At 36.4% G+C, this 25,131-nt stretch overlaps 1 protein-coding gene across 1 annotated transcript in view; it reads left to right on the plus strand.

Annotated features, from left to right (window-relative positions):
- The first annotated feature begins 1,071 nt into the window (after window positions 1-1,071).
- The window catches only part of TMEM59L (transmembrane protein 59 like), a 209,063-nt gene continuing 185,003 nt past the window's right edge, over window positions 1,072-25,131 (plus strand). The window contains exon 1 of the mRNA XM_053702970.1: window positions 1,072-1,326. Coding sequence (XP_053558945.1) covers window positions 1,162-1,326 — 165 coding nt within the window. The 5' untranslated portion in view covers window positions 1,072-1,161. The remainder of the gene's footprint in view (window positions 1,327-25,131) is intronic.

Consider the following 25,131-nt stretch of genomic DNA (forward strand, 5'->3'; position numbering starts at 1 on the left):
TTACTTCACTTTGTGTTGCAGCCCTCTTGGGTAGCCAAGGGTTAATGATATCTCTAGCACTATGTTCCTTTAGATGCCATTATGAAAGCATAATTTTTTTTTAAAAGGTACATTTTTTTTATTAATAGATTTGATCATACTTCATGCTCTATATACAAATTTGTGGCACTTATTAATAACATTATGAAATATGGTCACCTGCTCTAGAAGAAAAAAAATCTTATTTGGCCTCTCACTAAAAATAGTTCTAGATCCCTGTGTCTGAAAATGAAAGCATCATTTCAAAAATGTTTTGTTACTGAGTTAAAGGGACAGAAAAGTCATAATTAGATATTTATGATTCAGACAGAGCATACAATTTTAAACAACTTTCCAATTTACTCCTATTATTTAATTTGCTTCCTTCTCTTGTTATCCTTTGCTGAAAGGTTTATCTAGGTAAGCTCATGAGCAGCAACCAACCTAAGTTCTAGCTGCGGATTGGTGGCTGCATATATATATATATATATATATATATATATATATATATATATATATATACTGATTGTCATTGGCTCACCCATGAACATTGTGGCTCCTTCAACAAATGATACCAAGAGAAGGAAACAATAATAGAAAAAAACTGGAAAGTTGTTTAAATTTGTATGTTTTACCTAACTCATGAAAGAAACATTATGGGTTTCATGTCCCTTTAAATGTTACTTTAAAGAAAAATAATTATGTATATACAATATGTAGTTTATGACTACGTTTGTGCAGCTCTGTATAAAAGTGTGCTGTGGGTCATATACAGCCAAACACTAAACGCAAAATAGGCAAAATGTAACAAGTTTTTAGTATCTCCAGATGCAGTGCTTTTGTTATTCTATGCAGACTATGTGCTAAAGCTCACTCTTCTCTCTATTTCATGAAACAGCACGAATGCCTTAGGAACTGAAGCTTGAGAGCCCCAACACTGAATTTTACATTGTTGTATAATTGAAAGGGTACACCAGCTGCCACTTGCTTTATACACCCCGCCTTCTCTCTCCCATAGTCCTTTGCCCACATCACATGACGTCAGAGCAGCTCTGACACTGCACTGTAAGTGCTGCTGCTCCCTGCATCCCATTCCCTGTGTTGTGTATCTGCACCTGGATCAGCAGATATATTTGTGGAAAGATGGGAGCCCCTGAGCACTGGAGCTGCGACCTAAGCCTTCTTCTCTCTCTAATCGTGATTGTGTCTGCAGTTTCTGCATTAGATCCTTTTGACACTCAGCTGGGAGACATCAGCTCTTGCACCAAGCAGTGTCAGCTCATCTTTAAACACAAGAGCTCTGCTGAAGTAAGTGATCAATATAGTCCAGTAGATTCAGCATCCCTATCTGCATATTCAGGGTCCCTTTAATTAAATATTCAGCTGCTGTAAGACAGCAGCATGCTGTGAAAGGATACAGTAAAGCAAAGGCATCCATCTTTATAGATCTTATTATCTGTGGATCCATCATTTGCTTTTTCTGCTGCAGTGAAATGATATGTAACATGAGGCTACCTGCATTACACATATAAAATGAAATCTGCTTAGTGTATTGCATTTGCATACAGAATTCATTTTCTGTACATCCCTCTTGTCATAGATGCATATTTATTATGACAGTGTATATCAATATGATCTTGAACCTCAATAAAATATAAAGATGATTAGCCCGCACAAATAAGGCATTGGATGCTTTTTGTTTTCCTGTTTATCTACCTCATGCCTTTCTCCTCCCTCTCAGTATTCTCAGTGGACATTTTAATTTCACTTTGTAGCGCATCTGTAGCTTTCTAACACTGTGGAAGCTTTAGTTGTTTTCAGTCTCAATAAGATATGCTATAAATAAAAACCCCTTCAAGCGATTTGCTGCATGTTGTAAACAATACTACCATCATCCAAAATGCTTCCATGCTTACAATTTAATTTTAGTTCGTTCAATTTGACAGATTAATTAACTCAGCCCAGCACATGCATACAGAGTCCAGACCTGTGTATTTGGTATCTAAGTCAGATATGAGTTTAACGTTTTTTAGTTTAACATTACATAGTATTGGATTGTTGTCCCAAAACATTTAAAAAATAGAAAGGAAAAGAAATGTAGCGAATTCTATATTTAGAATTCTTATGCAGCTGAATAATTGCACCTCTGTGGTGCAGTCAGGTGTCAGAATAATTATCTCTGTATAATTTTATTGTTGATGATGTGTGGTGCTATGGAGATTTTAAGGTGTTTTATTTTGGATTGTATAATAATTATTTTGTCTGTGTGTGGCTGAAACATCTGAAGTCTTGGTTAAAACCCTGCAAATAATACTGTGATGGATCCCATATCTATTTGTGTGTTCCTTCCAATACTAATTTAATAGGTTGAATGGGAATACAGTATTAGCATCAGCAACTTGCATGTTTCCTAATTGAATATCAGTTTTACACATAGTTCATACAAAATATTCTTACTGTCTGGCCTGTCACATATTTGTAAAATAAATTGATAATTGTTTTTGGATGAACTGAATAAAAGATGCAGCATTTTCTTATTTTGCCTTTATGTTCTTTATCTTTCAGTAGAATGATTGGCAAATAGAAATCAGTATTTTTATGTTTTAAATAAAGATTCACTATAATCCAAAGTTGTGGCAAGGCCTCATTTTTATGTTAGCGTCAGTCTGTTAACAACATCGATTCAGACACAAATTTGCATCTTAAAGTGAAGGACAATTTCGATGAATTGGTTCCCGGTTTTTAATAATCCTATTAAAAAAAGGTCACTTTAATTAATCAAAATTGACATTTCACTCGTTTTCTTCAAAAACTTACCTTTTAATCCTGACAGCTGCTCCAGCGATTCCCCCGGCCGTCAGAATCCTCTTCATACGTCAGAAATGACAAATCTGGCTTCCCCCAATCACGGCTTCCCCTCAGGGGGAATCATGGCCTTAGGCAACGCCGTGGTTGGAGGTAGCCGGATTCGTCATTTTGGACCCGCGAAGAGGGCTTGCGATGGCCGGAGGAAGTGCTGCAGCGGCTGTCTGGATTAAAGTGAAGGTCAATTTCGATGAATTAGTGACCGGTTTTAAATAATCATATTAAAAACAAGGGCACTTTAATTCATCAGAATTGACATTTCACTCCGTTTTCTTAAAAAACGTACCTTTTAATCCTGACAGCCGCTGCAGCGCTTCCTCTGCCCATTGCAAGCCCTCTTTGCGGGTCCAAAATGACGAATCCAACTTCCTCCAATCACGGCGTTGCCTCAGGCCATGATTCTCCCGAGGGGGTGGGGGGGAAGCCGTGATTGGAGGAAGCCGGGTTCGTTATTTCTGATTTATAAAGAGGCTTCTGACGTCCGGGGGAATCGCTGGAGCAGCTGTCAGGATTAAAAGGTAAGTTTTTGAAGAAAACTAGCGAAACGTCAATTTTGATGAATTAAAGTGCCCTTGTTTTTAATAGGATTACTAAAAACCGGGCACCGATTCATTTAAATCTACCTTTACTTTAAGTAAACACCTGACAAATACCATATTCATATTAGGTGTGTTTACATTGATGGACTCCCTAAAAAAAAATTCCCACTAAACTGTAAAATCTAGGAGAACTTGACTTTAACTGCTCTGCAATTTCATGTCTGGTGTATTTTATTTATATAAAAGGAATTTTAGTGTAAATATGCTCTATTATACTAGAGCATTTTATGTTTAAACACGTTCCTTTATTGTAGTATGTGTTTAACCTGATTGCTGCAAAGGGGCTAAATAAATTTAAAAAGGGACATTAAATACTTTGAGATGGTAATATAAAATGATAAAGCGTATATATGAAAAAAAACATCTGCAATACACTTTCATTATTTATTTTATCCCCTTTTCCTGTAATTCCATTTTGAAATTGTGAGCATTTCAGTTCCTGTTAGAAATAGAAGTGCAGAACACTGTTATATTCCATACAGCTATTGGCTGTACATGCTAGTGACCTATTTATAACTGTCCCTAATTGGTCACAGCAGAGAAGGTAACCTAAATTACAACATGGCAGCTTCCATTGTTTTATAGACGTTTAAAACTTTACACTTATTTTGTCCATATTTAAACAACTAATTAAACTTTATAAAATATATCTACATGTTATTCTCAGAAATGTCCTTTGAAGATTTGTGCTCCTTTTGCATTTGAGATGACAATTCTGCTGATGAGCCAATGAGAAGCAGGCATACATCCATATCTTTGCCGGTACCCTTTTCTGGAAGTGTTTAATTGGTGCATTTGTGTTTATCCATTTTGAAAGAATTAAACAAACAGAACAATGAATGGAATTTGTTTAAAAAAATAAAATGTTCCAAGTTTATTTCCCCCCACCCCCAGTCCCTAGCTGTTGACTTACTGTATCACACATAAGGTAAGCTGTTGAAGAATGCAGCCGATTAGAGGCCATATTGGCCTAGCATGTATTGTTAATAGAAGAGAGCTGTAAGAAAAAGAATATGCACAGAACTCAAGTCTCTCCGACCCCTCTGTCACCCAGAAATGGGATATTGCTCCCAATGAGAAAAATCACTCTGGCTGTTTAGTTTACAAACAACTTCCTAAACAGCACATCTAAAACACTACAGGTGTCAATCCTGAAAGTATATAGCTGCTGATTGGTTAGTACATTTGTGTGCATTATCTTGATTGACAGGTAAGCTAGTGTATGGTGCATATGCATCAGTGCCTGCTCAAGTGCTGAGGGCATCAAGCATGAGGTGCTGATCTTAGTGTAAAAAGAAAAGTTAAAAAGCTCAGGCATCCTTTTAAAACTTTATGCATAAATAGCTTCCATATCTTTTTTTTTTTTTTCTTTTTTTTTTTTATGTATTCTGCCTAAAATATCTGCTGATGGGTTGAGGATTTTGTACTCCTTTTTTTTTTAATAATATTTTTATTGAGGTCAAAAAGCATAATTTACACATTTGGAAAAAAAAGGAGATACATTAAATGCTCAATACATATCTGATCAAAGATAAACGATAAGAGTCCTCATTTTTTTCTTCCCCTTCTATCAATATGCAAGGCCACTTTTGGACCTATGTTTCAATATAGATCAAAGTCCACAGGGGTTGTGATTTAAACATAAAAGAAAATAAACATTGAAAAGAAAAGGTGCATCTAAACATATATCACTGTTGATTTTGCTAAACATTCTGATATTCTCGATACACCTGCCTGAACCAAGCATTTTTATAGTGCACAGAACAAAGTTATTTAGAGGGCAACAACACAGACAACTTTTAATGAACATGAATAGTGCATTAGGAAAGGAAAAATTTGTATATTTATTGTAAACTAAAGGAATATTCTGATCATGGCGCAAAAGCTTACTATAGGCAGTTTAAACTTGTATGGTCTACATCATAATATTCATGTGCTATGGAGAAACAGAGAAGGTGCCACATAGCATAATTATGTGTGATATATCAGCAAATAATATTGAAGCTCTGATACACTCACGTTTAGCAAAGTACCAACGAGTAGTCACTAGATGGTTGTAATGTTTGAAAGTCAGGTGTATTTTTCCAACTCCAGCAACTGGATACTGGAAACAGTACTGGATACTGAGAAACGCGTTGCTGTGTTTTTAATGTGTTAAAATAAACACTTTTATTCATACAACTTGCTACATTGCCTCTTTTGGATATCGCTGCCTGGTGTATACCTTTTAATTGCTGGAGTTGGAAAAATACACCTGACTTTCAAGCATTACAACCATCTAGTGACTACTCACTGGTACCTGGGAGATCAAGCCTGAGAGGAGAGTTTTACCGGAAAACTCTGAGGTTCCGGCCTGCCCAGCCTGCATCACATCTTGATGCTTTGCTAAACGTGAGTGTATCAGAGCTTCAATATTATTTGCTGATATATCACACAGAATTATGCTATGTGGCGCCTTCTCTGTTTATCTATAGAATTTACTCGATGTGCATGGCCTTATACCTCGAGGAGAGCTGCCTAATACTATCATAACTACATCTAGGAGACTCATTGGACTGTTTCGGTTCACTGGGACAGTGCATATATATAGGACTTTGATACCTTGTGTGTGTGTGTGTGTGTGTGTGTATGTATATATATATATATATATATATATATATATATATATATATATATATATATATATATATATATATATATATATATATATATATATATATATATATACAGGTGACATATATTCCTGAGATCATTATAGCCCCTAAATATAGTTGTGGCTATTTCTGTCTTTGTGTGTGTGTGTGTGTGTATATATATATATATATATATATATATATATATATATATATATATATATATAATTTTGTGGTACACCTGTATACTTTGTGATAGCGCCCCTATCTTATACTCAGTTTGGGTATATATATTTTTATAATATTCATGTGGTCTAAAATCTTATATTCTAATGTTAGGACAGATATGTGTCCCTGGTTTTGCTGTCAGAACATGATTCCCCATCATGGCCCCGGCCGCAGGCCACGACTGCGAATCTTATTTAAGATACAGCGTTCCAGTGGTCACTATAATATATAAAACTTATACATCTATCTATTACTACTATCTATTAACATTGCTAGTATGAACCTGTGAGCATAGGAAAACAATTTAACACACACTAAACTGTCAGAAACAAAAATAGTTGAACTGGAAATTTTACACACTAACATTGTGTTGCATTTCTTACTAAATATGCTGTATGTTAGTCCTCTCCAATTGTAGGAAAGATAAAAACAGTGGGTTTTGAGTGGGTCTGCTCGAAGATCCAGGACCCCCTTTCATATACGTGAAAAAAGAAAAAGGGATTTATTGAAGCCGGGGCAGGTATTTGTGCATGCTGCTATATTTCTGGACTCAGGCAAAACAACCTTAACTCCCCATTGTTTATCATAGGCTCGGCTCTCAGTGTTCTTAGAAAAGTTCACGTAAGTCATATAGGGAACATCGGGACCGGCCCAAGGTGTTCTGACAAGCAGGGTGTGATCAGTGCTGGTGTGTGCACCAAAGCGGGAGTCCCCCCAAGCTCCCGCCGGGGCACAGTACCTGTAGAGTCCTTAAGAGTCGGCAAGATCCTAAGGTCTACAGGAGACTGAATAGATAACGATGTGGTCACATATGGATCCATAACAGGTGTGTGTGGTCTCATACTTTCACTAGCATGCTGTTGAATCGGTGAGGCGTGATCGCCATCCTGGAAAGTAACGGCTGCAAAGGTGTCTTTACTCCTCTGAAGTGTCTCTTCACAGCGTGGGTGCTTCTGGCCAGCAAAAAGGTTTTTCCCTTGCGGTGATTCTCCCCGGCAGAGAGGCTCGGCGGGAGCGCTCTTGGCCGCCACCTCCCCACCTTCAGAGACCAGAGCCAGGTCCACGATGTCTGCCCTCTTGCGATGTAGGGAGTGTAAGTTTACCAGATAGTCCCAGGGTGCTTTGTTTAGGAGGTTCAGTAAGCAATCCTCAAGACGCTCCAGACAGCGATTGATGCGATCCAGAGGACCTTCTGTTTGTTCGGGCGCCATCTTTGATATACAGCAACGCAGTAGTTACTTATGTTTACCCCACTTTGTTCAGCAGTTTTTCCCTTCTGCGTTTGTTACTGAGTTCTGCTAGTTTATATTATAGTGTTATTGCCGTTGTACCTGGATCAGGCAATTTACCTCGGTTTCCCGAGGGGGGTAACGCCGCTTGTTATGAGCCGCCTCTCCAGGCCCCAATCGTCCAACCTTATTACACCAGCGTCACAAATACAGCAAATAAGTTGATGGGTATAATGCTTCTGAGTATCTTTATGATACAGAGCGATTTTGGCAAATATTAGCTGTAAAATGCTTCCGATATTGGCGGAATATTGGATACTCGGCTGAAGCTCTAAGGGAATGCGACCTCTCAGGATCGCTGCACGGACACGCCCCCTTTCTACTCATTTTTAACAGATGTTCAATTGATATAAAGTAGGTTGAATTTTTTTGATAATCTAAATGCAAGCTATATTCAGTTTAACAGGTGGACTGCATTGGGGTTTTTTTATACAAAAAATGACTACAAACAAGTCTCTCTTGATCCCATTCCCTTTACATAAGGTGCCATAAAGGGACATATTACATAAAACAAATTTTATCATGTTTATAAAGGAGCAGCACTTGTTTAAAATGTTTTTGTCTAAGGAAGGTTATGGAAAAACTGTTTACATTTAAAGGGACACTGAACCCATTTTTTTTCTATCATGATTCAGATAGAGCATGCAGTTTTAAGCAACTTTCTAATTTACTCCTATTATCAAATTATTTTCATTCTCTTGGTATCTTTATTTGAAATGCAAGAATGTAAGTTTAGATGCCGGCCCATTTTTGGTGAACACACTGTGTTATTCTTGCTGATTGGTGGGTAAATTCACCTACCAATAAACAAGTGCTTTCCATGGTCCTGAACCAGAAATAGCTTAGATGCCTTCTTTTTCAAATAAAGAAAGCAAGAGAACGAATAAAAATTGATAATAGGAGTAAATTAGAAAGTTGTTTTAAAATTACATGATCTATCGGATTCACGAAAGAAAAAAATTGGGTTCAGTGTCCCTTTAAGGTGAAAACTCAGAAAGTACATGAATATGTGTATTGAAGTCCTGAGACTGGTGTTCTTTTGCTGACAGACAACTCCCAGATTAATAATAAAAAATAAATAAAATGGTTTTATTCAGTGCAGGAACAACCCAATTTACCCCCTGTCAATCTCTAGCTTCACTGTTTATTGGTTTCATAAACCAGTTTCACTTTGTTCAGCTGGGTAGCTTTTATTGTGCATTTAACACATTGTGATGCAATATGGCCTCATGATTTCACTGGGAAGAATGGAACTACTTGCATGGCCAAATAATGTGTTTGTGCAGGGTTCAGTGATGGGAGGGTTTGGGGCTGTACAAGACTAATGTATGCAGAAATATCTGTATTTTTTCAAATGGATGCAGAGCTTGGCAATCTTCATTTGGGTACAACTGTATATAAATGATTTAAGGGAGTATTTGTAATACATTTCAAAACACAGATTTCTATTATTACGTAATTGACAGTTGCCCCATCTTTTTGCAGAACAGCCTGTTTTTATGGCTTCCTGTACTGTGTGGTGCAACTGCCCTGCATTGGAAATACAGATTGCTTACTGTGAGGAACATACATTACAACTGTAGGAAAATAAAATAATCTCCTGCAGTTTATGTATTAGACCGACTACTACAATATTTAAGATTTTGTGCATATTGTATGCAATTTGCTTTGTTTTGAAGTGAAAACGCTGTCAGTGGGTGTGGTCAATACTCCTGTAAATTTCCTTTTGTAAAGTATTCTTTGTTTTTTTTTTTTACCAAAAGTTGTCACCTATGTAATTGTGTGGCAAGGTTATACCGAATTAAAGTGCCAGTGAGGTTTAAATATTTATATAGAGTAGGCTGTATGTTTTTAGTATAATGTGAGGGTATATATGCTTCACTGAACTATTTTGTTAGTTTTACAGGCAAATAAAATCATTCCCTGGCATTTAATAACTGGCATATCTGGTCTCTCAGTATGCTGGGTGGTTCCTAATTTTTATTAAATGTTGACTTTTTCTTTAGGGTGTTTGCCATTTAAATGTGTGAAATATTTAATTACCTACATTAAAGGGACACTAAACTGCTGGGCACAACTACAATAGAATAGTTAATACACACCATGTTATTGTATTTCCTTCTGTGCCTGCATTTCTCCTCAAGACAGTTCTCATGTTTCACAAGATTAACGTTTCAGATGCTCTTCATACTGGGCGCTGCCATCTTGGAGCTTAGGTATTCTCACATCATGTGACAGAAGTGATGCACACTCACAGATCAGTATGCTGCCGGCTTTTTGACAGCTGTATAATTTGCTTTGGGTTAGTTTGCATGATACAGCATATCCATTTTACTTTGTTATTTTAAGTTTCACAATATAAATTAAAGCCACTGCAAAAATGTAAAGCTCCTGGTTTGTATTGTGCACATTATATAGTTGTCAAAAATCTGGCAACCTTTCTGTAAATGCGCACTGCTTGAGTCACAGTGTGTGAGAATACCAATGCTCCAAGGTGGCGGTGCTCAGTATGAGGAGGCGGAGCTTCACCATCTGGTACCTTTTAAAGAGACTGTAAAGTCAAAATTAAACTTTCATGATTCAGCTACAGCTTGTCATTTTAAAACAACTTCCCAATATACTTATGTTATCTTAATTACATTATTCTCTTGATAGCCTTTGTTGAAAAGCAAATCCAAATAGATTCAGGAGCAGCAATACAGTACTGGAAGTTAGCTGCTGATTTATGGCTATATATGCCTCTTGTCATTGGTTCACCCAATGTGTTCAGGTAGCTCCAAATAGAGCATGGCTGTTCTTCAACAAAGGATACCAAGAGAATGAAGCTAATTTTGATAACAGAACATTGGAAAGCTGTTTAAAATTTTATGATTTATCTAAATCATGAAAGAAAAAAAGTTGGGTTAAATGCCCATTTAACGGGAAGAAGAGTGAAAGCAATAGCATAATGAGTAGTAACCAGGCTATTATAGTAGAGGTCAGCAGTTTAAAGAGGTACTAAACCCAAATATTTTCTTTCATGATTCAGATAGAGCATGCAATTTTAAGCAGCTTTCTTGGTTCTCTTGGTATCTTTATTTAAAAAAGCAGGAATGTGATGCATAGGAGCCGGCCCATTTTATCTTCAGCACCCTGGATAGCGCTTGCTTATTGGTGACTACGTTTAGCCACCAATAAGCAGGCATAACCTAGGTTCTCAACCAAAAAAAGGCTGGCTAATTCGCTTTATATTCCTGCTTTTTAAATAAAGATGGCAAGGGAACAAAGAAAAATTGATAATAGGAGTAAATTAGAAAGTTGTTTAAAGGGATACTAGCCCCACATTTTTTTCTTTCATGATTCAGATAGAGCATGCAACTGTAAGCAACTTTCTAATTTACTCCTGTTAACAATTTTTCTTTGTTCTCATGTTACCTTGATTTGAAAAAGCAGTAATAAAAGGTTAGGAGCCGGCCCATTTTTAGTTCAGCACCTTGATAGAGCTTGCTGATTGGTTTGCTACATTTAGCCACAAGCCACCTCCAGCTCTCTCATTTAGCATGAGAACAAAGAAAAATTGATAATAGGAGTAAATTAGAAAGGTGCTTAAAATCTCATGCTCTATCTGAATCACAAAAGAAAAAAATTGGGTTTAGTATCCCTTTAACATTGCATGCTCTATCTATCTGAATCATTAACGAAAAACATTGGGTTTATGATTATCCCTTTAATGCCCCTTTTAACAATTGTTAAAATGATCTTATGAGTTCAGAAAATAACTATCTTTCAATGGGCAAATTTAAAAGGACATTAAAATGCCTCTTGTTTTTGTGTAATAATTGTGCTTGTCCTACACTTTCTAGAGAGACCAAAAAAAGCAAATTCTGTAATCTGCAAATCAGATAGTTAGTATAGGCAATTTGCAGCATTTTGAAAACCTAGGTTACAGATTTTACTTTATGGCCTCTTCAGGGAGCTAAGGGCAAAGAACACATTTTACACAAAAGCAAGAGGCATTTAAAGTGATGGTAAATCAGTGTGTTTAAAAAATGCTTGGATTTACCATCACTAAAAATAAACAGGACTTTCAGTTATTACTTTGTAAAAAAAAAAGGGTACTAATTTTTCCCTTTCTGTGCTGCTGCCTCCTCTCTAAACTCATCGACTCCGGCTGCCCACGTCCCATCACCCTTTTCTCAATGAGGCGACGTTTTCACCTTTAAACCAATAGCTGTGCTTGTCATATGACCGTGTTCTGTATCCTAGCACGGCTATTGGTTTAGAGGAACTATACATCATTACTTAACTTTTTCATGTAGAATAACCTCCTAGGATCTCTTGCTAGAATTCTTCATCAGAAAGATACGTTGGGTGTGATATTACATACATTGTTTACAGTATCACAAGGAGTAAGAGATTTCTCATTCCTGCTACCTTACAGGCTATGTATTTGTCTCAATGGAGGAACATATTAAAGGGACATGGAATGAAATAGGAAAGTTGTTAAAAATTTTGAGTTTCATTATCTAATTTGCTTTGTTCACTTGGTATGATTTGTTGAAAAGAATACCTAGGTAGGCTCAGGAGCTGTGAACTAGCTGTTGATTGGGGCAACACATATACGCCTCTTGTCATTGGCTTGCAGATGTGTTCAGCTAACTCCCAGTAGTGTATTGCTGCTCCTTCAATAAAGGATACCAAGAGAAAGAAGCAACATTGATCATAGAAGTACATTGGGAAGTTGTTTAAAATTGGATGCTCTATCTGAATCATGAAAGAAAAGTGGGTTTTATATGTAGCCTCTGGAATCCTGCTGTGTGAAGTAATCTGCTGTCTGTGGTAAATGATCAGTAGTGAATGTGTTTAGATGCTCACTCTCATCTCTATGGTATCAAAGCAGAACATGAGGAAACCAAATCTGGCATGTGCTCAATGAGAGAACTTGACTGTATAAAAATGCTAAAAAATATAGCTTTCCATAGAGCAGAGCCAAAAGACAGTTCTATGGCATCCTTAAAAGAATATGGAGATTCATGCGCAAAGTCTAAATGAGGCTATGTCAATGGTGGGACATGCAAAAAAAATCCTTATTGGAAACAGATTATTTCTTTTGATTGGCCATACCTTTTTTTATAATGGCTATTGATTTTTTTTAAGCTGCAGGTGACTGTCTAGTTGCAATATGAATGTCACTCTGGAGAAAAAAGTAAACTAAAAGACAGCTGCAGAATACACACACATACACACATACATACATACATACATACACACACACACACACACACACACACACACACACACATATATATATATATATATATATATATATATATATATATATATATATATATATATATAATATATAATATATACAGGGAGTGCAAAATTATTAGGCAAGTTGTATTTTTGAGGATTAATTTTATTATTGAACAACAACCATGTTCTCAATGAACCCAAAAAACTCATTAATATCAAAGCTGAATAGTTTTGGAAGTAGTTTTTAGTTTGTTTTTAGTTATAGCTATTTTAGGGGGATATCTGTGTGTGCAGGTGACTATTACTGTGCATAATTATTAGGCAACTTAACAAAAAACAAATATATACCCATTTCAATTATTTATTTTTACCAGTGAAACCAATATAACATCTCAACATTCACAAATATACATTTCTGACATTCAAAAACAAATCAGTGACCAATATAGCCACCTTTCTTTGCAAGGACACTCAAAAGCCTGCCATCCATGGATTCTGTCAGTGTTTTGATCTGTTCACCATCAACATTGCGTGCAGCAGCAACCACAGCCTCCCAGACACTGTTCAGAGAGGTGTACTGTTTTCCCTCCTTGTAAATCTCACATTTGATGATGGACCACAGGTTCTCAATGGGGTTCAGATCAGGTGAACAAGGAGGCCATGTCATTAGATTTTCTTCTTTTATACCCTTTCTTGCCAGCCACGCTGTGGAGTACTTGGACGCGTGTGATGGAGCATTGTCCTGCATGAAAATCATGTTTTTCTTGAAGGATGCAGACTTCTTCCTGTACCACTGCTTGAAGAAGGTGTCTTCCAGAAACTGGCAGTAGGACTGGGAGTTGAGCTTGACTCCATCCTCAACCCGAAAAGGCCCCACAAGCTCATCTTTGATGATACCAGCCCAAACCAGTACTCCACCTCCACCTTGCTGGCGTCTGAGTCGGACTGGAGCTCTCTGCCCTTTACCAATCCAGCCACGGGCCCATCCATCTGGCCCATCAAGACTCACTCTCATTTCATCAGTCCATAAAACCTTAGAAAAATCAGTCTTGAGATATTTCTTGGCCCAGTCTTGACGTTTCAGCTTGTGTGTCTTGTTCAGTGGTGGTCGTCTTTCAGCCTTTCTTACCTTGGCCATGTCTCTGAGTATTGCACACATTGTGCTTTTGGGCACTCCAGTGATGTTGCAGCTCTGAAATATGGCCAAACTGGTGGCAAGTGGCATCTTGGCAGCTGCACGCTTGACTTTTCTCAGCTCATGGGCAGTTATTTTGCACCTTGGTTTTTCCACACGCTTCTTGCGACCCTGTTGACTATTTTGAATGAAACGCTTGATTGTTCAATGATCACGCTTCAGAAGCTTTGCAATTTTAAGAGTTCTGCATCCCTCTGCAAGATATCTCGCTATTTTTGACTTTTCTGAGCCTGTCAAGTCCTTCTTTTGACCCATTTTGCCAAAGGAAAGGAAGTTGCCTGATATAGGGTGTTGATGTCATTAGACCACACCCCTTCTCATTACAGAGATGCACATCACCTAATATGCTTAATTGGTAGTAGGCTTTCGAGCCTATACAGCTTGGAGTAAGACAACATGCATAAAGAGGATGATGTGGTCAAAATACTAATTTGCCTAATAATTCTGCACTCCATATATACATATACAGTATATATATATATATATATATTTTTTTTTTTTTTACTATTTGTTGAGATGTGGAATATACGTGTATATTCCTAATTTTTTTTATTTTCTTAGACACCCAGCAATTATGATTCTAATTTGTAGTGCATTCAAATCTAGTAACATTACTTCCAGAAGGGACTTGACCATCAGATTGGAGTGTGGGAGTTTTGCAAATATTCTGCAGCTGTGCTCAGAATATCCCGTGATATATATACTAGATATCCAAAAGTGAATACTTGGATAATGATGTGGGGTAAACAATCTAAAAATTACTTGAAACCTTATTTGTATATATATAAAAAAAAAAATTAATTTTTTTTTTATTATTACACAACCAAAAATCAGAATAGAATTTAAGCTAAAACAAGGGGACGTCTCCCCAAAGATAAAATATTAAAATCAATATTGAACAGGTTGATATTCCACACCAGATACTTTGTACAAAGTATCTGGTGTGGAATATCAACCTGTTCAATATTGATTTTAATATTTTATCTTTGGGGAGACGTCCCCTTGTTTTAGCTTACATTCTATTCTGATTTTTGGTTGTGTAATAATAAAAAAAATTTAGAATTTATTTTATATATACAAATAAGGTTTCAAGTAATTTTTAGATTGTTTACCCCACATCATTATCCAAGTATTCACTTTTGGATATCTAGTATATATCATTAGCACCTGATATTATTGTTTTTTAAGTACTATAGTATGCACATTTTTTCTGCTTGACACTATCGTTTTTTTTGTTACAAAATAACACTATTTATTCACTTTATAGTATTAAAGAATACTTCACATTGTAAGTATATTGCAACACTGTTATTCGTCCCATATGACTAGCAACTTTTTCTTTTTAGAATAGAACACAGTTGATAGACTGCTTTAGTTTTTTGTAGTTTCCCACTGGAGGGATTAAATAACTTTTATGGTTTTTCACTGACAACCTAGATAGATACTTTTTCCAAGATATATTATCCTCCACTTATTCTAAATAGGATTGCAGAATGTTTTATCACATTTGACTAATTTTTGCACTGTAGATAATTTTTATAATTTTTACATTTTTTAATATATATACTGGATATACCCAAGTTTTTCAATTAAGGATACCTTTAGCTTCTTCTAGCGCACTTACTATCACCTCCTAACTCCATTACATTTGAAAAGACCAAAGGATCTTTTCTCCTCTGTAAGTTGTGTGGTATCCTCTCTCTAACCAGCGCTCTGCTTAAACACCTTTAATACTAAGTTACAACATGGCAGCTCCCATTGTTTTATAGACACTAAAACTTTACACTTATTTTGTGAATATTTAAACAGCTGATACTTTAAACAAATACATCTACATGTTATTCTCAGACTAATCTTTTCTTTGAATGCTTCATTCTTTCTAGCATTTATTTAGTGTTTAATGTCCCTTTAAAATTGTATGTTCTATCCTAATCATGAAAGACAATTTTGGGGTTTCCTGTCCCTTTAAGGGTTGTGAGCCCTAGACTGAATAATTCATAGTGCGGCTGTAAGTTATTTAAAGGGGCATGTTACTCAGCATTATTTCTCTTTTATCCCTAAGACCGTGATAAGAAAGAAAAAAATAATGATGTATATCTGAGTTTCTATTTATTTAAAACTATGGTTACCTCAGCAGATATACTTTATTCTGGCTATGCAGTCTCTCAGCTATCCTGCTGCTTCCTGTATCAATAAAGGAGAGGTTAGTGGCAGACGATCTCCCTTCACATATCCCGCTCCGAGGATGGATATCCGTAGCATTAGAGAATGTTTGGGATCTGCAGGGTTGGTCGTTTTAGCCAAATCACAGAATGAGCGGACAATTATTTCACTTTTCATGCATTCTATGAGTGATGCACTATTGCAATTAGTATTACAAAATGCTTGTTTTGGTATGTGCCCACTACTTTAATGAAATATAATGCATATAAGAAATGGCTTCTGACTTGGATTACATTTAAAGGCATAGCAGGCTCAAAACTAAAATGTACGTGGGTACAATTTTTAGTTTTGAATAGAAACATTTTTTGCAATATACTTTGGTTAGCAAAAATAATTCTAGTAAGTTATCACTGTTTTTCAGCTGCATACTCACATATGCAGTAAGTGGCTGTGCTATTCAAACTTTAAACCTTTGCAGAGAGTCAGCAGTGGCTTGTATGACACAAATGAAGTCTTTACTGATGCGATACACACCACCTCCAGCTCTCTGAGCAGGCTGGGGTTTAAATCCTGATCCCCTTGTCACATGAAGCATATGTGCATATGCCGCTGAAACAGTAATTGCTTTGTGCTTTTTTACAAATTTTTGCTAATGGATGTATATTGCAAAAATGTTTCTATTTAAGACTAATTGGCTCGAGAAGCCAGTGTTTTAACTGGTAACAGTGATTACAAGACTTGAGTAACAATATGAAGAACTAGAAAATCAGAAGTGTGAAAAGATAGATAATGTGAGTGTCTGTTTTGTTCCTGAAGTCACATCAGGTAGGAGTAGTAACTGATTCTAAGCACAGGATAATTATATGGAAGACAAGTAATTGGTCAAGAGGGAGTTGGTTAAAAGTCAGTGGAGACGGATCTATGAGCTGCTAAGAGATGTAGAGACATTCAGGACAATTATGTAAGTGCATTTTAATTTTGATTTTCTGGTAACTGCATCTAGTGGGCAGCAATACGCTGCCCACATTTACCCTTGCATACTACGGCTAGTGCGCTATGCCACCCCTGCTCGCGTGAACAAGGGCCATCAATCTCCCTGGTTGGAAAAGTCTGTGGGGATTGACATACGCCACATAACAGGTGGAAAAGAGGTTTAAGAAGCAGTGGCCTGATGACCGCTGCTTCTTAAATTTTGGGTACAGGTTTTCTTAGGTTAACCTGCAGCTGACGGTGCTCCGACTACTCAATAAATGCGGATCTAAGTATGAGAAGAAAGGGAATAGTGGTAGTTTCCAGGCAGTGATTGTATACATTGAGCCAGATTTATCAAGCGCAAGGAGAATTCTCCGTAAAATTCTCCTATGGGTTCTCCTTAGCTCTATTTTAGAGAAGCGCATCTGTGCACTCAAATTTATCAATTTTTTTGGGGGGGGTTTTTTGCGCTTCTCCATAGGACAGCTGAAGAGATAGATGTAAAGATACATTTTTCCAGTCGGATTAGTATTTGCACCTTACTTATCATTCAAAATAAGCAACTATTCTCCATGTAAGTAATTTATAAACTAATAGAAATATTTAAACAGCCCCACTACTAGTAGCTTTGTCAACGCCCCTCTGCAACAAACTGCCATGGAAGAAAATAGATCTAAATTGTCGTTGTTTATGTGCTTCTATTTTAGCGCATATATATATACATATACATGCGCGCGCGCACACACACACACACACACACACACACACAGTATCCAGCCTGTATAACAGTGTAAATTTGCTGTCACCTCAAAATAACTCAACACACAGCCATTAATGTCTAAACCGTTGGCAACAAAATTGAGTACACCCCTAAGTGGAAATGTCCAAATTGGGCCCAATTAGCCATTGCCTCCCCGGTGTCATGTGACTCGTTAGTGTTACAAGGTCTCAGGTGTGAATGGGGAGCAGGTGTGTCAAATTTGGTGTTATCGCTCTCACGCTCTCTCATACTGGTCACTGGAAGTTCAACATGGCACATCATGGCAAAGAACTCTGTGAGGATCTGAAAAAAAGAATTGTTGCTCTACATAAAGATGGCCTAGGCTAAAAGAAGATTGCCAAGACCCTGAAACTGAGCTGCAGCACGGTGGGCAAGACCATACAGCGGTTTCACAGGTCAGGTTCCCCTCAGAACAGGCCTCGCCATGGTCGACCAAAGAAGTTGAGTGCACAAGCTCAGTGTCCTATCCAGAGGTTGTCTTTGGGAAATAGAGGTATGAGTGCTGCCAGCATTGCTGCAGAGGTTGAAGGGGTGGGGGGTCAGCCTGTCAGGACTCAGACCATACGTCGCACACTGCATTAAACTGGTCTGCATGGCTGTCATCCCAGAAGGAAGTCTCTTCTAAAGATGATGTACAAGAAAGCCCACGAACAGTTTGCTGAAGACAAGCAGACTAAGGACATGGATTACTGGAACAATGGCCTGTGGTCTGATGAGTGAAAACTAGCTAAATTAAGTTGCTTAGACTTGTCTTCTACAAGCTCCTATTTAAAACCCTCCTTCCCTAGGTAGGTTAAAATAGTAAAGACCTGAAAAATGTAAAATATGGAGCGCTCCGAAAAGGAGCAGTACAAGACTGGAGGTTGAAATATTGCTAATATCTAATTATACAATATTAATTAGTGAAATAAGTCATAATCCAATAACAATGAGATTATATTGAGAATTATTGGATAATAAAAAAGTGACATCTGAAGATGATCTCTATTATATGACAAATTTATTTTTAAAATGACCAAAACATGTTCAATTAAATTATAGGCAGAGAAATAATATATAATTACTATAAAAATACTGGGCCATCTACCAAACAAAAAATATAAGATAAACACAGGATAGGTACTTAATACATTTCTTACCAATGGTGATAGATGTCAAATAGTAAAGCTATATTTTGATACAGTGCTGTAATAATAGTGAGCTGTAAATATAGTGCTATAGTGATCTGTGATTATAAGTGCTAAAGTAATGTGTGGTGTGTAATAATATACCATAGTGTGTGTGTGTGTGTGTGTGTGTATATATATATATATATATATATATATATATATATATATATATATATATATATATATATATATATATATATATATATATATATATATATATATATATATATGTATATGTATATATATATATATATATGTGTTGTTGCTTGATTTTGTTAGTACCAAATGATGGTCACACAGACCCTGATAAGTATACAATATAAATTATGCAGATAGACATATAGAAACGGACTTAGAAACATAAATACAATATTGCAATCATGCACTAAAAATGGCTGCCTATACAGAGTATCTTTAAAAAAGACTACACAAAGTTTACTGAAGAGTGAAGACCTATTAGTGCAATTAACATATCTAATCTAAAAGCCAATGCAACACTAACTTATCCTGCAGATATTTATGCCAATATTTATGTCTCTATTAGGTGTCTCTATTATATGTCCTGAGCAGTGCCTTTGATTAATCCTTAAAAGTGAAGGTAAATGATGACCTCTAAGCACGATCTTAGTTGAAGTGTTCCAGAGGCCCCTCTCTAGCTTCACAGCTTTACTCGGGTACTCTCTGTCCACTGTAATTTGTTTAGGTGGATGCCAGATAGCTTCAAACAATTCAGGGATCTAATTGGTTACTTACGGACCCGCCACCACAATGATTGTTTCTGCTTGGCGTTCTCCCTTCAACCGTTAATCCCAGTGCAAGCGGTGCTGTTACGTCTATGACGTCTGGTATTCGTGTCCGTTTAAGTGGTATTCCCAAAGCACGCTCTGAATCATCAGCGTGAGTACAAGTGATGAATGGCCGTTCAAAACAAAGTCTCTTTTGATTTGAATTAGAGTGCTGGTGCTCCAATAGTGTGAGTGTTAACCCGTTTCGTCCTCTGACAGAGCTTTATTAAAACATGCTTCTGGTCATTATCAACTCTCTTTAAATACCCTTTTCTGTAAGTTTATTGGTTATTGGCACTTTGAAATTTGAAGGTTGAATGTTTATTCTTTAAGGTGGATTACTTTCTTTGTTCCATTTGTATGACACCACTTTTATAATAAATGGCACTATTTATAATAAAAACAATATAATATCAATTTTACTTGTTGCTTTGGCTTTTTTTTTTTTTTTAAACATAATTCATCAACCCAAAGTTAGAGTATATTCATTTCTCATTATTTTTTTGTTTCTCTATAGAGGCTAGCCTCTTCAGCTCACAAGCATAAAATCCAAATACATAGATCTCCTAGAAAAAAATATATAAATATAGTAATTATAGCAAATAATAATGGTGATACTAATTTTATTAGCTCCAATTACATATATAGTATAGTTTAGAAAGTTGAGATCTAAAATCTCTCATCATCTAGATTTAGATTATCTAAAGTTTTGTAATTGACTTCAGGTAATCAGGAATGGGGATATGTCTAGTTCTGAGTTTAACCCAAAGGGATGTAAGGTTTTCATGTTGTAGATAAACTTGGCTTCTTTTCTTAGTAGTTTTTGCTCAAAGTTACCCCCTCGCCAATCTGCCTTTAGTTTCAATATCCCCCAGAAATTGAAATCTCTCAAGTCGTTTTTATGAATTTCAACGAAATGAGTATATAAGTGGGTGTCTAGTTTACCCTTCTCAATGCAATGCAAATGCTCGCGTATCTGCTCTCTTAGGGTCCTAGTTGTTTCCCCAATATACTGTTTATGGCAGGTAGATTAAATTAAATAACTATGCCTTTGTCCTGACATCTTATGGTTTCTTTAATTTTATGCGTAAAGTCATTCTGTCTTGATCTGATCACTTTACATTTGATACTACATTTACAGGCCCTACAACCAAAACAAGGGAGAACTTTAATACAAGCATTTGCAAGAGAGCTCTCAGTTCGCTATTGAAGAAAAGAAATGATAACTTTGTAATTAGTCGAATTAACTACTATAGGAAATACGACTAAGGGCAAGATTTATCATTGCTATTCTCCTATATATGCCCCTATTCATGATTCAAAAATGTGCCTAAAACTGGGCAAGTTCAATTGTAAAATTCTCTACTCTGTTCCTTATCTCCTTGGAGCTCCAAAAACATGGTTAAAAAAGATCCTTTTAATCGAATTTTCTATAGTACTCCTCATTAATTAGACTAATTACAAATGTATAATTTATTTTTTCCTATAGCGAACTATATCGCGAACTGAAAGTTCTCCTGTAAATGCGTGTAGGTTTATGTAATGGGTCATTCCTTTATAATAAGCAGATCTGTCTAAACAAAATAAAGTGTTCCATTTAATATTATATGTGTGTCTGCCACTAAACAATATGATGGAACATTAATTCCCCATAAAATGTTTAAATGGCCATAATAGTTGGAAAATGACATGCTCTAAATCGTTAATTGTAATTTTAAGACTATCGACTGTGCACTAGGGGTAAAACAGACAGTAGAAGTGCTGCTTGCTCCTCCAGAGTGGAAAACGCTGCAGATCCGGTCAGCAGCACTATCTAATGAATTAGAACATGTTATTTCTCAACCATTATGGATGGCCCTTATATTGTGGGAAACAAAATGTTGCAGTGCTCTTTCATTATTTTATTTCAAAAGCTTTTCCTGTAATTTTAAATGGGAAAATTGAGGTTTGTCCGCTCCTCATAGGCTGGGACACTTTTCATGGAATGCAGAACCCTTGCACTCCTATATGCTCTACAGAGATTGGTTGATATGTGCAGAAGCTCATTTATATCCGTTTCTAAATGGCCAACGCGAAGTAGAATACAGCTTTTCAAGGAGGTGTGAAAAATAGATTGCAAAAATTGTGCTTAAAGGGCCATGATACCCAAATGTTGAAGCACATGAAAGTGATGCAGCATAGCTATAAAAAGCTTACTAGAAAATGTCACCTGAACATCTCTATGTAAAAAAGAAAGATATTTTACCTCAAATTTCCTAAGTATTCACACCCCACTATAAAGAGACTTTAAGGCAGGGGTGTAAAACTGCCTCATGTGGCTCTCAACCTAATTTTGTGTGGCCCACGCCACCTCCATAAAAAAATAATTATGTTTTACTTAAATAGTAATAAGTAAGAGTTACTGTTAGGGATGTGCATACGTTAAAACCCCTCAGTCTTTAACGAGTAACATTGTTATTAAAAAAAAAAAAGGCAAACACAGATAAGTGCATAATGGTTTGACACGTGCAGCACTTCTTTATATGTGTTCATTACTATGGCAACACTGATTTCACGCATCATTTCTGTCCATTCCTTTCCATTATTTTCTCTTTAACTAAAATCACATAATTTATATCTGATAAATATATATTTTATATTATATACAACAGGTGTCTATCACTATACAAACAGTGGGTTGCTATGCCGACAGCATTGGGATCCACATCCACTACTTATAATGCAGAGGAAATGTTATACTATGTGTATGCTAAACTGTGAGTGCGCCCGGAACAAGACTGCTAGAAAAAAAATAGCACGGACTCTGTGGGAGAGCAACCAGATGGAGTGTGTGTGTCACCTTCTTAAAAGCATTAGCGCACGTTTCATCAATCCAGAGCAAGTTAATTAGGAGTTACAGAGCACAATCTTTTGAAATGTATACAGTTATAGCAAATGTCACTGCTTTGTTTAGTAATGACAAGATATGTAGGTAGTGTGCGGCCCACGTGAGTTGTACTTGTATGGAGAATGACCCGCAACTCAAATGAGTTTGACACCACTGCTTTAAGCAGTCAATCAGGATACTTGTCCAGACTCCCAGGACTTACAAAGGAGTGAGCATCTGTCATGTGCAGACACAGTCATGTTATTTTCCAATTCAGTTTAAGTAAGTTTACTATAAAATCTCAAGAGATTTCAGTGAAATATCATAAGATCATAGCAAGGGCAAAGCATTACCTCAGCACTGCTGATGCTGATTGGCTTTGTTTCCAACTTACAGCTGGATAGCAGCTGAGGTATAACTGTTTACACAGCACTTACTCTGGTGAGCTGAGGAAATTTTGAGGTAAAATATCTTCCTTTTTTTCCTAGAGATGCTCAAGTGATTTTTTTCTTGTCAGTTTTTACAGGTATGCTGCATCACTTTAAAGTATAAGTATTATATCCCTTTAATCATGGCAGTACCTCTATTAAATGCTTTATAATATGTATTATGTATACAGATATATTTTTCAATACCATGAATAAAGGGACATTTAACTCATGAGTACGACTACCATGGTATTTTTTTCCTCATGTGCCTGCAGCTGTCTTCAAAGTAATTCTAACCACTTGCAAGTAGTGTATCAGTTAGTGAAGCTCTGCCTCTTCACACTGGACGCCGCCATCTTGGAGCTTATATTTGTTTTAACTTTTAAACTGTGCAAAAAACTGCAAAAATTTAACACATCTGCTCTCTTATGTGAGTTAAACTGAAACTGAAATATAAGGTACAGCTGTCAAAAAGCAGATCTGTGAGAGTGCACTGCTCCTATTGCAGGATGCAACAATGCGCAACCTACAAGATGGCGCCCAGTGTAAAATGCAGAGCTTTACCAACTGGATTCTGTAATAAGATTAAAATAAAAGAATGACTTTAACCCCTTAATGACCACACCACTTTTCCATTTTCAGTCCGTTTGGGACCAAGGCTATTTTTACATTTTTGCTGTGTTTGTGTTTAGCTGTAATTTTCCTCTTACTCATTTACTAATTTACTATAAAAATTTTTATAAAATATGAGGAAAAAATGGAAAAAACACACACTTTTTCTAACTTTGACCCCCAAAATCTGTTACACATCTACAACCACCAAAAAAACACCCATGCTAAATAGTTTCTAAATTTTGTCCTGAGTTAAGAAATACCCAATGTTTACATGTTCTTTGCTTTTTTTGAAAGTTATAGGGCAATAAATACAAGTAGCACTTTGCTATTTCCAAACCACTTTTTTTTCAAAATTAGCGCTAGTTACATTAGAACACTAATATCTTTCAGGAATCCCTGAATATCCCTTGACATGTATATATATTTTTAGAAGACATCCCAAAGTATTGATCTAGGCCCATTTTGGTATATTTCATGCCACCATTTCCCCGCCAAATACGATCAAATAAAAAAAAATTGTTCACTTTTTCACAAATTTTTTCACAAACTTTAGGTTTCTCACTGAAATTATTTACAAACAACTTGTGCAATTATGGCATAAATGGTTGTAAATGCTTCTCTGGGATCCCCTTTGTTCAGAAATAGCAGACATATATGGGTTTGGCGTTGCTTTTTGGTAATTAAAAGGCCGCTAAATGCCACTGCGCACCACACCTGTATTATGCCCAGCAGTGAAGGGGTTAATTAGGGAGCTTCTAGGGTTAATTTGAGCTGTAGTGTAGTAGACAACCCCAAGTATTGATCTAGGCCCATCTTGGTATATTTCATGCCACCATTTCACCGCCAAATGCGATCAAATTAAAAAAAAAAAAAAGTTACATTTTTCACAAACTTTAGGTTTCTCACTGACATTATTTACAAACAGCATGTGCAATTATGGCACAAATGGTTGTAAATGCTTCTCTGGGATCCCCTTTGTTCAGAAATAGCAGACATATATGGCTTTGGCGTTGATTTTTGTAATTAGAAGGCCGCTAAATGCTGCTGCACATCACACGTGTATTATGGCTAGCAGTGAAGGGGTTAATTAGGTAGCTTGTAGGGAGCTTGCAGGCTTAATTTTAGCTTTAGTGTAGAGACCAGCCTCCCACCTGACACATCACACCCCCTGATCCCTCCCAAACAGCTCTCTTCCCTCCCCCACCCCACAATTGTCTCCGCCATCTTAAGTACTGGCAGAAAGTCTGCCAGTACTAAAATAAAAGGTATATTTCATTTTTTTTATAGCAT

The sequence above is a fragment of the Bombina bombina genome, chromosome 2 (assembly GCF_027579735.1).
Source record: "Bombina bombina isolate aBomBom1 chromosome 2, aBomBom1.pri, whole genome shotgun sequence".
NCBI classification, from domain to species: domain Eukaryota; kingdom Metazoa; phylum Chordata; class Amphibia; order Anura; family Bombinatoridae; genus Bombina; species Bombina bombina.